The 17,603-nt window shown below is 38.5% G+C and overlaps 1 protein-coding gene across 5 annotated transcripts in view; it reads right to left on the bottom strand.

The window, feature by feature from the left end:
• Window positions 1–8,142: 8,142 nt before the first annotated feature.
• LOC132396055 (vascular endothelial zinc finger 1-like) overlaps window positions 8,143–17,603 on the bottom strand; it is a 55,995-nt gene continuing 46,534 nt past the window's right edge. For 3 of the 5 annotated variants that reach the window (XM_059973389.1, XM_059973388.1, XM_059973392.1), the window contains one exon: window positions 16,287–16,422. Coding sequence is in view for 2 of the 5 variants with exons in the window: in XM_059973390.1 (XP_059829373.1) it covers window positions 16,298–16,422 (125 nt within the window). In the remaining 3 variants the exon portion in view is untranslated. Of the gene's footprint in view, window positions 16,423–17,603 lie in introns of all 5 variants that reach the window. The other 2 variants (XM_059973390.1, XM_059973393.1) reach the window with 1 other exon arrangement.

The raw sequence follows: 17,603 nt of genomic DNA, 5'->3' as shown, positions 1-17,603 counted from the left end.
TCCATCATCAAAGATCCTCACTTCCCAGGCCATGCTCTTTTCTCATTTCTGCCATCAGGTAGAAGGTACAAGTGCCTCAGGACTCTCACCACCAGGTTCAGGAACAGTTACTACCCCTCAACCATCAGGCTCTTGAACCAAAGAGGATAGCCACACTCATCCTATTTCTTTTTGTTCCCACAACCAATGATCTTACTTTAAGGACTCTATCTTATAACTTCATGCTCTCATTATTTATTACTATTTATTTATTCATTGATCCTGTTTCCAGTTACTCTTCTTGAGATTTGCCTGAAAGAAAATGAATCTCAGGGTTGTATGTGGTGACATGTATGTACTCTGATAATAAATTTTACTTTGAACTACTACACTGCTGTGCTGCCTCTAGGATAAATATTGGCCTGGGGCACAGGAGTATCTTCGTATTTCAAAACGTTGCCACGGGGTATTCTACATCTGCCTGATAGATAAGTAGATAAGGCCTTTAGAAATGTCCCAGCTAAAGAGCTACACTTCAGTTGGAGTGCAGTTAAATTTGCTCGGGTCTCTGAAGTGAGGTGAAGGTATTGCCAAGGCTTAGCTGAGTACCCAGATGAGAAAATGTTTGACTGCAGGCTCACCCCAGCTTAACACCCACCTTCCAACTGGTGCAGAGCCTTAATTGCCTTGTTCAGGGTGTCCAAACAAATTATCTTTTGATATCTTCCATCTGGAGGAGCACTGGCCCCACCATGCATTATTCCAACTCAAACCAACTGCCCTACACAAACTACATACTTACTCACTGCAAATTGCACCAGGAAGAGAAATATGTTGGCAAGCTTATGGTATATTTACAGTTATATAAAGAAGTCACCTCTTTCCAATGAGCACTCAATGATAAAATAGCAGTCAGGCAAGAGTGATTGGAAATTAATAAGCAAACATCATATCATAAGACCATAAGACATAGGAACAGAATTAGGCCACTCTCCCCACCACCCCCATTCTAATAAGTACAGGCTCAGAGCCATCAAGCGTCCATGTACACTTGACCCTTTCGTTCCCAGAATCATTCTTGTGAACATCCTCTGGGACCCTTTCCAATGCCAGCACATCCTTTGTTAGACAAGGGGCCTAAAACTGCTCACAATACTCCAATTGCAGACTGAACAGTGCCTTATAAAGCCACAATTTTTTATGCTAACTAAGTTACAGAGCTGGTCAATTTGATTCAGAACCAAAGAAACATTTGCATTTTGGAGAAGGTAGAAGTCTCCAAACAGACATTAAACTGGATGGTTTGGATTCATTGACAAATCATGACCCTGATGGAAATGTATTCAAAGTAAATTTCTTATCAAAGTATGCACATGTCACTCAATACTTCTCTGGGATACAAAGAAACACAACAGTGTCAATTAAAAACTACACACAAAAGACACAAACAATGTGCTGATGACAAACTCTACAGATATAAAAAGAACAAATAATAATAATGAATAAATAATAAATAACATTGAGAACAAGTTGTAGAGTGCTCAAAGGTGAGTTCATAGGTTGTGGAATCAGTTTATAGAGTAGAAGTGAGTCAAGTTGTCCACGTTGGTTCAGGAGTCTGGTGGTATTAACTGTTTCTGAACCTGGTGGTGTGGGACTTACAGCTCCTGTACCTCTTTCCCAATGGCTGGAGCAAGAGAACATGGCCTGGATGCTACTTTCTTGTGGCATCATTCCTTGTAGATGTACTCAATAGTAGGGAGGGCTCTTCCTGTGATGGACTGGATGTGTCCACTACTTTTTGAAATAGATACATTTTTCACTCCCAATTCTAGGATCTAAATCTTGTGGCCATACAAAGTAGCAGTTTATTCAGCCCCTCAAGTCTGCTCTGCCATTTAATAAGATCACAGCTAATTTGATCGTAATTTCTGTCACTAAGACCGAAAGCCTTAAAAGCAAGAACTGGCTTTGAAATCAAAGAAGACAGCAATAAATTATAACAAGGTTTTATATTTTGCATCTTGCCAGTTCATAAAGTTATAATTAGCCAATGAAATATTAACGTCACATTGGGAGCCAAGGTCACATTTACAATTGAGTCGGATTGACAAAGTTGGAATTGGGTTACCAGAGAGGGCAACTATTAAATGAACCAATATTCTCATGAGGACCTCGAGAAATTTGCTGCTTTGGCCTTTTTAAATTGTTCCCAATTCCTCTGGTGTAGGTCTCCTTCACTAAGGTAAAGGCACATTGGTGGTAGTTATGTTATAGAATCACATTATCTCTTCCATTATTCAACTACATAAACGTCAACTGCATGGAGAAGTGACTAAGTGCTCGATCTTGCCCCCGTGTACACACTATTCCCACAGGAGGGTTGCTGACACACAATATCCATTTTTCCCATTGTTCACTCCAAAACCTGTTACTATTCTACCCATACATCTCTTGTACTACTCAGGGTGGCAGAGATGAGGACAACTTTCTGCTCAGTCCCCACGCAGAACTAGAGGATCAATATTCTTAGTGCAGACTTGGCTGCTTATACTGTGCCCATTAGAAGTATTCACCCCCCCCCCAGAATTTTTCATGTTTTGCTTTACAACATTGAATCACAGTGGATTAATTTGGCCTTTTTTGACACCGATCAACAGAAAAACTCTTTCGTCTCAAAGTGAAAACAGATCTCCACAAAGTGATCTAAATTAATTACAAATATAAAACATAAAATAATTGATTGCATAGGTATTCATCCCCTTCAAGTCAGTGTTTAGTAGATGCACCTTTGCCAGCAACTACAGCCTTTAGTCTCTACCAGCTTTGCACATCTGGACACTGCAAATTTTCCCTATTCTTCTTTACAAAACTGCTAAAGCTCTGTCAGATTACATGGGGTTCATGAGTGAACAGCCCTTTTCAAGTCCAGCCACAAATTCTCAATTGGATTGAGGTCTGCACTCTGACTTGGCCACTCTAGGATATTAACATTGTTGTTTTTAAGGCATTCCCATGTGCCTTTGGCTATATGCTTGGGATCATTGTCTTGCTGGAAAAGAAATCTTTTCCCAAGTTACAATTCTCTTGCATCAGGTTTTCCTCCAGGATTTCTGTGTATTTTGCTGCATTCACTTTACCCTCTACCTTCACAAGCCTTCCAAGGCCTGATGCAGTGAAGCATCCCCACAGCATGATGCAGCCACCACCATACTTCACAGTAGGGATGGTGTTTTTTTGATAATGTGTGATGTTTGGCTTAAGCCAAATATAGTGCTTAGTCTGATGGCCAAAAAGTCTAATTTTGGTTTCATCAGACCATAGAACCTTCTTCCAGCTGACTTCAGAGTTGATAAATAGTTGTATCTATCACCTGGCTTGTGCTTCTCAATAACCTTTTCAAGGAGATGCTTGAGTGTTCTTTGGTCTTCATGGAGTAGTTTTTAAACCAGGATACTGACTCACCAACAGCTGGATCTTCCAGATACAGGTGTATTTTTACTACAATCAGTCAAAACACCTTGACTGCATACAGGTCCCCAAAAACAGATCTCCATTTGGCTGTACCATGGATGATTTGGTGTGTCATATTGGGGGGGGGGGGGGGGAGAGTGAATACTTGTGCAATCAATTGTTTTGTGTTTTATATTGGTAATTATTCAAGTGAGTATTAATCTCACTTTATAGAGATGTTTTCAATTTGACAAGTCTTTTTCTGTTGATCAGTGTCAAAAAAGCCAAATTAAATCCACTGTGAAACAATGAAACATGAAAACTTTCAAGAGGAGTAAACACTTTTTATAGGCAGTGTACATCAAAGTTCAGAGTAAATTTATTATCAAAGTGCATATACGTTATCATATTCAACCATGAAGTTCATTTTCTTGCAGGCATACTCAATAAATCCGATAACCATAAAATCGATGAAAAACCACACCAACAACCAGTGTGCAAGACAACAAACTGTGTGCATACAAAAATAAAGATAAAAGGAAATAATAAGATAAATAAGCAATAAATATTGAGAACAAGAGTTGAGAGTCCTTGAAAGTGAGTCCATAGGTTGTGGGAACAGTTCAGCAGAGGCAAGTGAAGTTATCCTCTCTGGTTCAGGACCCTGATGTTTGAGGGGGTATTAACTGTTCCTGAACCTGGTGGTACGAGTCTGAGGCTACTGTACCTTCTTCCTGATGGCAACAATGAGAACATGACCTGGGTGGTAGGGGCACTGATGATGGATGTTTCTTTCATGTGTAGATGTGCTTAATGGTGGGGAGGGTTTTACTTGTGATGGGCTGGTCTGTATCCACTACTTTATGTAAGATTTTCCGTTTAAGGGCATTGGTGTTTCCATATCAGGCTATGATGCAGTCAATATTCTGTCCACCATGTCTCTATATAAATTTACCAAAGTTATAGATGTCATGCTGGGCCCAGGTCAGGTCCTCTGAAATGATAGCACCAAGGAACTTAAAGTGTTGACCCTCATCCCTTCTGATTCCCCAATGAGAACTGGCTCATGGACCTCCAGTTTTCTCTTCCTGAAGTCAATAATCAGCTCCTTGGCCTTGCTGACATTGAGTAAGTGGTTTATTTTGTGGCACCACTCTGCAAGATTTTCAGTCTCTCTCCTATATGCTGCTTTGTCACCACCTGTGATTCTGCGCACAAGTGCTGTCACCAGAAAACTTAAATATGGTGCTCAGTTATAAGTGCATGCAAGATGACACTCCATCTGAAATCAAGCCTCTTCAGTTAATTATAGACACAAATGTATACAAAAGAAGTCTCACCAATTGAAAGTAATTGATCTTGTTCTATGAACAGAAAGGATAAAGCTGATCGTTTCCAGCCAAACAGATCACTCTTTGGTAGAACGAGCACTTCAAGACTGGACATCTCCAAGACTTCCAGCTTCCTGTTCCTCAAAGATGGCTTTCAGCTCAAGGAGACTAAAAGGCCCTTGTGGGATCCCACTCATTATTGCAAGAGCCTTTGAATTCTTGAATGGATTAAAGAATAAATAATTATTTTTCTCTGTGCCTTTCATCATCTTTCTTTACTGCAGAACACTACTAAAATATATGCAGGAAAAGTTATAACAGAAGTAGATCAACTGGGAAAATGAACAAGGAAATGGTGGATGGTACTTAACACAGATTATGCTTTTAGGGTAGGATGTGCACAATGAATGCAGGGCTCTGGGCAGTGCTATTGAACAAAGACTTCAAAATAATTCCTTCAAAATTTTGCAGTTATACAAAACACTAGTAGCACACACGTAGATTATTGTGTGCAGTTCTGGTCAAAAGATCAGAGAAAGAGCATGATTAAGTTAGAGAAGATGCAGAAAAGATTCTGAATTGGAGGGCTCAAGCTATCAGGAGAGATTGGATAGTCTTAGGTCTGTTTTCCCTGATGTGAAGCTGAGAGGTGACAAAAGAGGAATGTAAAATTATGAGAGATACAAACCCCGTTTCCAGAAAAGTTGGGATATTTTCCAAAATGCAATAAAAATAAAAATCTGTGATAAGTTAATTCACGTGAACATTTATTTAACTGACAAAAGTACAAAGAAAAGATTTTCAATAGTTTTACTGACCAACTTAATCGTATTTTGCAAATATACACAAATTTAGAATTTGATGGCTGCAACACACTCAACAAAAGTTGGGACAGAGGCATGTTTACCATTGTGTTACGTCACCTTTCCTTTTAATAACACTTATTAATTGTTTTGGAACTGAGGATACTAATTGTAGTAGATTTGCAATTGGAAATTTTGTCCATTCTTGCTTGATATAAGACTTCAGCTGCTCAACAGTCCGTGGTCTCCGTTGTGTGATTCTCCTCTCCATGATGCGCCATACATTATCAATAAGAGATAGATCTGGACTGGCAGCAGGCCAGTCAAGCACACGCACTCTGTGTCTACAAAGCCACGCTGTTGTAGCCCATGCAGAATGTGGTCTGGCATTGTCCTGCTGAAATAAGCATGGACGGCCCAGGAAGAGACGTCGCCTTGATGGCAACGTATGTCTCTCTAAAATCCTATACGCCTCAGAGTCGATGGTACCTTCACATACATGCAACTCACCAATGCCATGGGCACTGATGCACCCCCATACCATCACAGATGCTGGCTTTTGCACCTTTCGCTGATAACAATCAGGATGGTCGGTTTCATCTTTGGCACGGAGAACTTGATGCCCGTTTTTTCCAAAAACTAGCTGAAATGTGGACTCATCTGACCACAGCACACGGTTCCACAGTTTTTCAGTCCATCTGAGATGAACTCAGGCCTAGAGAAATCGCCAGCGTTTCTGCATAGAATTGATGTATGGCTTCCTCCTTGCATAATAGTTTCAAGTTGCATTTCTGGATGCAGCGACAAGAGACAATAGTTTTCCGAAGTACTCCCAAGCCCAAGTGGCTATAATTGTCACAGTAGCATGACGGTTTCTTAGGTAGTGCCGCCTGAGGGTTCGAAGATCACGCGCATTCAACAGTGGTTTCCAACCTTGCCCTTTACACACTGAGATGTCTCTGAATCTTTTCATAATATTATGTACTGTAGATGTTGAAAGACCTAAATTCTCTGCAATCTTGTGTTGGGAAATGTTCCTTTTGAACTGATTAACAACTCTCTCACGAATTTTGGCACAAAGGGGTGAGCCACAACCCATCCTTGCTTGCAAAGACTAAGCCTTTGATGGACACTACTTTTATACCCAGTCATGATACCTCATCTGCTACCAATTAGCCTGCTTAATGTGGAGTCTTCCAAACCAGTGTTACTTGAATATTCTGTGCTCTTTTCAATCTTATTTTAACTCTGTCCCAACCTTTGTTGAGTGTGTTGCAGCCATCAAATTCTAAATTTGTGTATATTCACAAAATACAATTAAGTTGGTCAGTAAAACTATTGAAAATCTTTTCTTTGTACCTTTGTCAGTTAAATAAAGGTTCACGTGAATTAGCATATCACAGATTCTTGTTTTTATTGCATTTTGGAAAATATCCCAACTTTTCTGGAAATGGGGTTTGTAGATAGGGTAGAGAGCCAGAATCTGTTTCCCATGGTAGGGGTGGCTAAAACTAGAGGATGCAAGAAGCGAGGGAATGGCAATCTGAGGGCTAAAGATTTCACAGTCTAGTTGGTGCATGGAATGAGCTGTCAGAGGTGTTGGCAAAGGTAAGAGCAATAAGGAGGTATCTAGACAGGTCGAGGGATTTGGAAATAATGCAGACAAGTGGGATTAGTATAGTTAGGCACTATGACTGGTACAGACATTGTGGGCCAAAGGGCCTGTTTTCATGCTGTACAACTCTGACTCTAAACAACATGTTTTTGCACTAAGTTCTGGCTAGGCATTCAGACTGTTAACTGGCACCAGCTTTTTGAATGATTTTACTCCCCTGTACACTCTGAAGACAGTCTCTTACTCTCTCTCATTAGGAGATTCCTCCAGCCTCGAGTTGGCATCAAGGTCTATGTTCTGGTCATTACAGATCCTGTGCAAATCTTGTCACACTTCCAAGTTATCAAAGCATCAGGAATGACCGTGCTAAGCATGGGGCGTCCCTGGAAATAAAATCTGGTTACCGCTACAGTCCTGGCCGACAACACTAGATCTGAAATGAAGATGCAGCTTTGGTAATTACAAGCAGACAGAAATAGGGTGTTCTTCAAACACCATCCAGTAACTGGATCATGTTGTATTTACTCATGTCTCCATCTCCAAAGGCTGCCTATCTTCCTTTGTAACTTGCAATGCAAAGGTCACTCTGCCAGCTTGTGACCCCATATTTATCTTCAGAACAGAAAGGGGAGAAATGTTTCTAGCCAAACTCACACACCATCTAGTGGCAGATTACTGAGAAGCAGAGCAATTAAGTGTGTCAGCACTGCCAGATTATCTGGACACATTTTCAAAAAAATCACCTTGGTAGTGTGTAAAACTGGTTTGCAATTTATTTCAGCATAGCCCCAGTTAAAATGTGTTTCTTTTGTAGACCTTCCTGCATTCCCCTCTCCAATTTTCATACCAGGCTATTTCTCTAACTACAACCTTCCCTCCAACTTTATGAAGTCTCCACCATTATTAGGGCCTGATTTGAAAACCTAGAAGCCCAGTCATTTAAATAGAAAGGGGTCACATGTAGTAACAAAAAGAAATTTATTCAAAGTTTCAATAATACATACTGAACAGGTTATCTACAAATCTATGGTCAGGTAACATTTTCTTCCTGCTAAAAGTTACACTGAATATACAGCACAAGATATAAAAGCAAAAAAAAAAATAAATTGGAACACAAGAATTTAACAGAAATAATTTTTCTTTATCTTGACACAGTTTTGTACTATATGCAAATACTAGGCAGAGCAGTAGACATAAAAGGTAGTTTTAAGAATTTAATACAAGCAGAGTATGGCAGCAGGTGTCTTTGCTGCAGATGATGAGGCTTGATAGCAAAACACAGTACATCTAGTGTGTTCAAAAACATAACTAATTAAAATACATCTTAAAAAAAAATAGGCAATGATGGAAAAAGCACTGACTGCAAGTGCTGATACCTCATGGGTATGCATGGCCAACAGTGCAGCACTGATCACTCCAGATGTTCTCTTGGAAGGGATCTAACTCACGAAACCACATTTGCTCCTCACACTCCAACAGACCTAGCAAGAAAACTAGTAGTTGGAAGCGATTCACAGATGACTATAAACCTGAATAGGGAGGATTAGCGACTGTAAAAATGAATCCTAAAATGAAATCACTTACAGACATTCAACTACTTTTATTTTGCTTGCAGACTGCAGTTTTAAAGGGTTAGGAACTACTTTAGTTTCTAGGAAAGCTTCGAGGTTTGTGCTGTGATGTTCATATCCTTTTGTGGACATCACTGCAGGAACAGCAGACAGAAATTTATATATACAGTGCAAGTATTAAGCTGCCTCCATAACACTCAATTGAGAACTCTATTTGTAAATATTATTTAGAGTTGCAGGACACCTTCATAAGTTTATTTCGAGAGTACCTGTGCTTATCAGTGGTAAACTTCATGGAATGAAGAGTGGAGTCTTTCAATTAAGTTATTGTGGGAAGGGACTAGTTTGCTGATGTTATGCATGAAATGTGCAGGTGTAATATAATCACAAACACAAGAGAAAATCTGCAGATGCTGGAAATCCAAACAACACACACAAAATGCTGGAGGAACTCAGCAGGCCAGGCAGCATCTTTGGAGAAAAGAACAGTCGACATTTCAGGCCGAGACCCTTCGGCAGGTGTAATATAATGTAATATTGGAGGGGGGGGGGGGGGGGAAGTCCGGGACCGGAGGGTAAAACTTCAAAACAGAAGATCGGCCCTTTAGAATAGATGAGGAGCAATTTCTTTAACCAGAAGGTGGTGAATTTGTGGAATTCATTGCCAGACGGCTCTCCAGGCCAAGTCAATGGGTATAATTAAAGCAGAAGCTGGTAAGTTCTTAATTAGTAAGGCGTCAAAGGTTACGGGAAAAGACAGGAAAGTGGGGTTGAGGGGGATAATAGATCAGTCATGGTGGAATGGCAGAGCAGACTAGCTGGGCCAGAAGGCTGAGTTCTGCTCCTGGGTCTTATGCTCCTATAACTAATATACCTCAGGAGTGGTAAGTATCAGGAACTAGCTAGCAAAATTCACTACAAATTTTAAAAAGTACTAAAATCCAGTTTCTTACAGTGGTTGCTGTACTTTCACGAAAAGATTTCAGCACGTTTAAAGTGAGGTTTTCAACACGTGATATATATAACGGTGGAAGCTTATTCTTTTGGTATGATTTCTGGTTCGATTAGGTCTTGTATTGCTCATGAAGCTAGCTAAAGGTCAACTAATAGAAAAAAAAGAATTGATTTAGGTAATCCATTCTGTATCAGCATGCCAAAATTTGGCATACGAAGGTGTGCTGGAGAGGCAAACACAAGCTATCCAAGAAGAAATTAACAAATAAGCTAATTTGTACTAAAGATCAAGAACTGAAGAGTTTACAACATCATATGCTTGACACTGGGGACTAATATACAACAATCAATAATCTTTTTTGAAAAATGAATCAAAGCCAAATTTGCACCCATTTGTGATAATATTTCCTTGTAACATAAATGCACCTCCCCTCCACAAGTTACAGCATTCCGGGTTCATGGAGAAAAAAGTTGAGAACTTTTCCCTTAAGGAAATATTTTCAGGCTCATTCAAATCAAAAGTATACAAATGATGCTCCAAGAAATCTAGCTCCTTGCAGCACCATCTGAGAAGTATCATTAGCAAATTAAGAGCCAGCTGTACATCTTTTTTGAGGTGGTCTTAAAAGGACACATACTCAACCATGATGGTAATTACCACTTTAAGCAGTATTGCCCCCATAAAGAGACAAAATGAAAGTACAGATTGTGAACTATACTGGGTTAATTTAAAACCTGCCAGCAGAAGTTTTACTGTTTCAAACAAGTAATTTAGTTTCATTTTACATTTTTAATTCATGGAAGAAACCTTAAACAGACATTAGCAACAGTAAAATTAAAATATAGGAACTCCATCAGTAAGGTATGCCACTTCTAACAGTCAGTCCAAAGACATGTTTTATTTTAAAATTCCCATTTCATTTTTTTTAAAACTAATGACTTGGAAAAGTTATTGCAATGTTTTTGTACATAGGTCTAAACACAAATAGTATAAAGCTCACTCCAGTACAGACTCCTCATGGAGATGTTAAAATATTCCTTCCTATATTCCCCAGTATGTAGCATCTGTGAACAATGGATCAATAACATGCATTTCAACTCCTGATCTCTCCAGTTTAATCAACAATCATTGACTTTTGATGGACATTGCTGCCTGAAATAATGTTCAGAGATCTACAGCAAAAAAAAGTGCAATTTATTCACTTGCATTTGCTCTACCTACTAATTTGATCTTGGCTTATTCATATGTTATTGCCATTCTTGTTAAAAATGTTCCAAATACTTTATCTTGAAGGCTCAAGATCAAGGGGGGAGGTGATTCTAAACTTCTACCATACTGTTAGAAAGAGTGTTTCTCAATTCTAATTTAATTCTCTTATAAAAGTTCTACATTCAATAAGACGTTCCATGTAGCACTTCACTGACTTTGCAGGAACAGTATAATTGAGGAAATGTTGCCAACAAAGTTAGGTTTAAGTATTCACCAGTTAAATGTATATTTCAATTTCTGTGACTATGGGGAATCCATAATGCTCATGCAAATTACACTATTGTGTCAAAAATCAAACATTTCTCCTTAACTCAGAGCACGGAGAAGCACTTTTAGCAGTAGGAAAACGTCAAAATGTGATATTATTTCAAGCTGAATTGAATAACTGAAAAACAAAATCCATGTCACTTCTTTCAAACAAGTTTGTGTCCTATTGTTGGTGTATGTACATTGTAAGGTTGCCATTTAGAAACTATCCTTAGTTGACCAAAAGGATATGTGGCCACTTTATTAGGTACACCTGCTCATTAATGTAAATATTTAATCAGCCAATCATGCAATAGCAACTCAATGCATAAAAGCATGCAAACACAGTCAAAAGGTTCAGTTGTTGTTTAGACTAAACATCAGAATGGGGAAGAAATGGGATCTAAGTGATTTTGTCCTTGGAATGATTGTTGGTGCCAGATGGGGCAGCTCTACAGGTGAAAACGCCTTGTAATAAAAGAGATCAGAGGAGAATGGCCAGACTGGTTCAAACTGACAGGAAGGTGACCAGTAACTCAGATAACCATGCCTTACAACTGTGGTGCAGAAGAGCATCTATTAACACACAATGTCAAATCTTGGAGTGGATGGGCTAAAACAACTGAAGACCACACTGGGTTCCAAGAGTAGAATCAATAGATTAGCATTGTACTAGAAGTAAAGATCAGAGCTGATATGAATGGTGTATTCCTCGCCTGAAAACATTGAGTTTTTTCCCTCTATTAATCCAATTGGTTATGCAATTTTATTTTGTGCAAATTTACAACCATCACATGTTTCAATGTATTCATTTTTCTATTCATCAATAATATTTGAACTTGTGAACCAGATCCATTAACGTTAAATTTCAGGCCTTCTTGTATCAGCCATAAACTGCTGCAGATTCAGAAGTCAAACTAAAGAAATCCTTACCAGTTGTTAACTGCTGAGCACCCAAAGTGCAGGGCACAACATGATCAATTTACTCCTAGTAAACCATTATTTGGCAAATGAAAATGCATTATAATTCATGGTCTGTGAAGGTTTTGCCATTAAATGCATAGTGAACTACATGCAAACATAGCAACAGCACACCTAGAGAGGAATGGCCAATTATTTAACTGTCTTAAATTATATTTTTTTTATATAGGTGACACAGAACAGTTTAATTTCCTTATAAAAGCTGATAATCTCTTTCCCCCCCCCAAAACACAGATCACCCAAAGTTGACATCATCAATTAGGGAAATAAGGCAGTAAGTATCTTGGGCAGCAAAATCATCATTGCTTTCAACCATGATTAAATCATAAAGCAGAATAAGTAAAATAAAATACTGCAGCAATGCATTACATACATACAGAATGCATAATTGTAACAAAATAGGTCAGCAAAAACATGTTAAAGTTACAACAGGGTGCATAATTCAACAACTTTTAAACATGTATAATGGGTCACGTTGTGTTATTTCCCAAGGAGGAAAGTGGAAAAAAAAGGTTGCTGAGGTAGTAAGCAGCATCACTGTACAGAGCACAGTTGTAAACAGTATTTCAACATATGCACATGAAAAGCAATGATAAGGAAAATTGGCCATCTTCTCTAATTTACAATTATTAATTTCATCAAACGCATAGTGACGTGGCAAAAAATAGTTTTGTTATAAATAAATACTAAACATTAACTTCCGTTTCCTTGTGCTCCATAATGAAGGAATGGCTGTACATTTCCAGCCTTTGACATTTTCCTTTTTTGTTGTTCGTTCCCTCAAATGGTATTTTAGTTTAAAGTAAAACCTTTTATTTGAACCCAGGACATTTCTATAATCTTCATACTAGTTGGTTTAATTCCAATCTATTTTTCATTAGGACACTCCCATGAAGAACAACATCTGTCAAAAAAATGTTGCTTTGTCCTTTCAAAGAGTACTTCCCCAATAATCCACTTAATCCTGCATGAAAAATTGGAAAAGGACCCAAATTTGAAGAACTTATCCTCAATTCCGATACAATGTACTATATCAGACACAAACTTTGATATTCAGATAGTAAAGAAATTGATGTTTTTATGCATGTAAGATTACATTTTGAGTAAAGAGTGTTCTGATATAACAAAAGCAATAAAAAATATTAAAACCCTCATGTGCTTATGAGAATTTTTAATTATGGATCATACTATAAGTGCAATCACCAATCACAAAAATGAGGCAGACTAATCCTCTGTAAGAAACTATAAACTACAGTACTCCAATGACTTATGGACATGGGATATTTTGGATTTTAAAATGTGTTACAGGACTATCACCACATGAACTGGCATAAAATTAAACCACAGCATATTAAGTACTGTAGCTCATTAAAAATACAGGACAGTTAAAACGCAGAAGACTGAATTGTAAAACAAAATTAAAAGTGAGTAACTGTGAGAAATTTCATGTTAGGAAATAATTTCCAAAATGCTGCACATTTAAGAGAACAAAATTACATCTGGTCTTGGACACCACAGGTTCGTAGTTAAACTTCCATGAGAAAAACAAAGTGGGTCCTTTTCTTGTCTGTTTGGCGTGCCATAAAAATGGAAGAATGATGATGGTCAGTCAACATTTCAATCGTCATGGAAAATAAATTGAGCAACTCAAAAATTAAAGTGCACAATTCAATTAGTAGTTTTTTTTCCTATATTTCTTCCTACTGCCCTTGCCTTTGCAGGCAACCACATCCATTTAGTGCCTCACACTATCCATTTTTCATGCATGACCCGTGACAATGAGCATCAGCTGGATATTCTAACACATGGGCTGTTTTATCAATCCTAATCCACATGCAGAAACAGCTAGGCAGCAATCAGATTAGGAGAGGGATTTCTGCTCAATTCACCACTTCTCCAAAAATGATCTTTCATTTTTTGCATGACTCAGGACAGTTATCCATTGGATCCCAAAACATTTTAAATATATGTTTTATTTTTACCCATTCATGGGCACTGGAAATGCCACCATGAACAAATCAGCAATCCAACAGAAAAAAAGCAAGTGGTGCTCAGAAAGATTCTGTACACAGAAATCTCACTTAAAAGTAGTCTTTTTAAATAATAAGACATGACTGTTAGTTTTGAAGAAATACATGCAGGGAGCGATGTGCCAACACAGAGATTCCCAAAACTGTCACTGTCATTTGTCTTGAAATCATTAATAACGTCAGGAGAAACAAAGCAGAGACAATGTCAACCATTTCCTTCATGAAAAAAGGCTACTTCAATTTAGGACCTGGATATACAGAGGTCACTTCCTCAAGACTACTGCCAGTGTTGCAGTGGACAAATTCAGTATAGCATTATAACTACCATTTGTTTCTAAAATCTGCTGGTTCAAACGAAAATTATCAGAATGCTGGACTTCTCAGACCTCAAATTTGACGAAGTCCCAGTATTTATGGATATAAAATTCTACACTTGAAGAACACATTCTAGAGGCAACAATTATCTAAAATGGTATAGCAACAGAGATTGGGGCATATGGGCATTAACTGTTAAAAGTAACAGGGCTGAGAAAGCAACTACATAGCATAGAAAAACTTGGTTTTTATGAATAAAGGCATAGAGAGCAAGAGGTCATGATGAAGTGTGATTAAAAAAAGGTTTGCCTATAACTGGAGTACCATGTGCCTTTTTTGGCATCACACTTTGGGAAAGAAATGAAGGTCTTCGAGAGACAACAGAATAGTATAATTAGAATGATTCCAGAGATGAGGAACTTTGGTTCCCCAGATGTAGTGGAGAAGCCAAAGTTGAGAGGTGGAGAAGGTTGTGCAAAATACTTAAAATGATGAAGGGTCAAAACAGAGAAGAGAAACTGTTCCTATTGGCAATAAAGTTGAAGGACTGGAGAATTTTGCATAGAGATGGATGACAAGAAAAAGAGCCAACAATAAAATACGATAACTTTAAAAAAATATCATAGTCTAGAACCTGGATTGCACTGAAAGAGAAGGACAGTGGAAACTGATCCAATCATAAGAAAACTGGAAAGATATCGGAAAAGAAAATATGTGCTGAGTTGTGGGAAGAGGGACTAGCTGAATTGCTCTTTCGTGGCACTACCATGATCTCCAAGGGGCTCCGTGCTGTAACCAACCTGTGATTCTGAAAAGCACAAGGTGTGTGTGTGTGTGTGTGTGTATGTGTGTGTGTGTGTGTGTGTGCATGTGTGTGTTTACTTTTTCACAAAGAACAAACAGCAAAACCAAAAACTGGAGCCACAGAAAAAACAGTACAATAAAAACCAGCACCGTCTTGTATTTGATGCCCATTTTCAAGCCCTCATTAATATAGGGGAATTCATACACCAGTGCAATGTAACACCAATGTGACTCCAAGCATTCTTTTAAACAAAGAATTCTTTTAAACAAAGCAACTTCCACACTCGCTTATATAGTAAATGACAATTTATGAGAATACAGATTCTAAGATAAGTGCAGGTACTATATAACATTTTAAACACCTGCACATTCCAGGCTGTCCATCTAGGAATTGTTCCGTTTCTTTCCCCCACTTGATGTCTATCATTCCCCAGCATAATCAATTTCACTTGGACAATAAGATGATTTATCAGTGGTGACCACATACAGCAAAGAGTATCCACATGCATTTCCTCAGCCTTCCACTAATTGCAATCAGTTTCACATTCCTGTTCTGACAGAACAGTGTCCATCGGTATAACTGCTGTGTGGATTTTTCAGATGTTTGTACTAGTGTCCATTCCTGATGAAACATGGAACACCAACCTATTCCCAGATGGAAATACGGGAATGATGCAGACAGATGTATAACCTACTTGTAACTAGTCATTAAATCCAGAGTCTGGACATTAGACCACAATTTTACATAGTCAGTAAAACCACAAACCGATTCTTTTTCTCCTTGGAGAAAAACCAGAAGATTTTTCCTTCTTCTTCTTCTTCTTCTTCTACTTGATAGAATTAAGTGAAGATCCTGGGTTTAATTCATTTTGGGGAACAGCAAACCTGCTGATCGGTAGGTTCTAATTCAGCCACTGATAGCATGGCAGCTGCTTTCAAAACTTTTCACCAAGGTGGAGATGATGGCAAGACCTGGGATAGGAAAGGCACACTATCCACGGGTCTGACTGTTATATTCACAGGGCTTGGAGCGGGAGCTGGAGCTGGAGTATGGCAGACCTCAGCCGTGTCTGGAAAAATAAAAGATTGTGAGGGAGGAAGAGAAAATGAAGTCCATTAGCAAACAAATACTCTTCAGAAAGTAGTTTAATACTACAGGAAAAAAACCACCTCATTTTAAAGATAGTGTTCATCTGCTCCATCCCAAATAAATGAAGGAAAACAGATTCACATTAATTTTCCCACCTCTAAATTTTGGTTTTTGCAAACAAAATCAAGGGCAATTCCTTAATATTTCCATTGATAAGACAGCTGGCGTGATAGCAAGGGATTTAAGGTTTACAGAAATATTAATGAGCCACCTAAAATTCAATTGCAGGATACTTTGCAACATTTTGCACTTGTCGCTGTACTTATTGGATTTATTAATATCTTGTATATAGTTTACTCCGGAGCTTTATACAACAAGAAATTTCATTGCACCATGCTGTATATGGCAAAAACTGATCTGGATCCGATACCAAGTGATTGTAGATATTCTGTGTGTATTTCAGATGATAGAAAGATTGTTTACAAATTTAATGTCACATTGGATTTGTCTCTGGGAACTGGATAACACAAAGCTACAGACAAATAAAAAGGTTCATTCAGAAGAATGGACCTCTTGGTCCTTTTTTCTCGGCGGGTAAAAGTCATTGCAAGAGGTTGCCCATTGTGATGCAGCACAAGTTTAAAAAGAGCTCGGGAATTTTTCAGCTATTTTTCTCAGCAGGTTGCAATCAGCACATGGCCAATAAAAAGAAAGGAGGTGTAAGCAGAGTGGCCATTGTTAGAGTAGTCCTGCATTGGCTCAACAGGCTTGGGCAAGCATAGGCGAGGTTCTAAGCTAAGTAAGAAAGTTTCTTGTAAGTTTTCTTTTTTGTGAGTACGTAGCTAGTGCACTGAGAATGGATCTGAAGTATGTTCTTGTGTGAGATGTGGGAAACAAGGGAGACCTCCAGTCTGTCTGATACAACATCTGCACAAAGTGCATCAAACTACTGTTCCTTGGAGATTGAGAATTATAGGGAGCTAGACAGAGAGGTGAAAAGCAGGATCTCCAGGATAATAACTTCTGGATTGCTGCCTGTGCCACATAGCAGTGAGGGCAAGAACAGGATGTTTTGGCAGATGAAATGCATGACCGAAGAATTGGTGCAGGGTGCATGGTTGCAGATTTCTGGATCATTGGAATCTCTTCTGGGGAAGGCAT

The sequence above is a fragment of the Hypanus sabinus genome, chromosome 6 (assembly GCF_030144855.1).
Source record: "Hypanus sabinus isolate sHypSab1 chromosome 6, sHypSab1.hap1, whole genome shotgun sequence".
NCBI classification, from domain to species: domain Eukaryota; kingdom Metazoa; phylum Chordata; class Chondrichthyes; order Myliobatiformes; family Dasyatidae; genus Hypanus; species Hypanus sabinus.
This window is presented reverse-complemented; position numbering and strand designations above follow the sequence as displayed.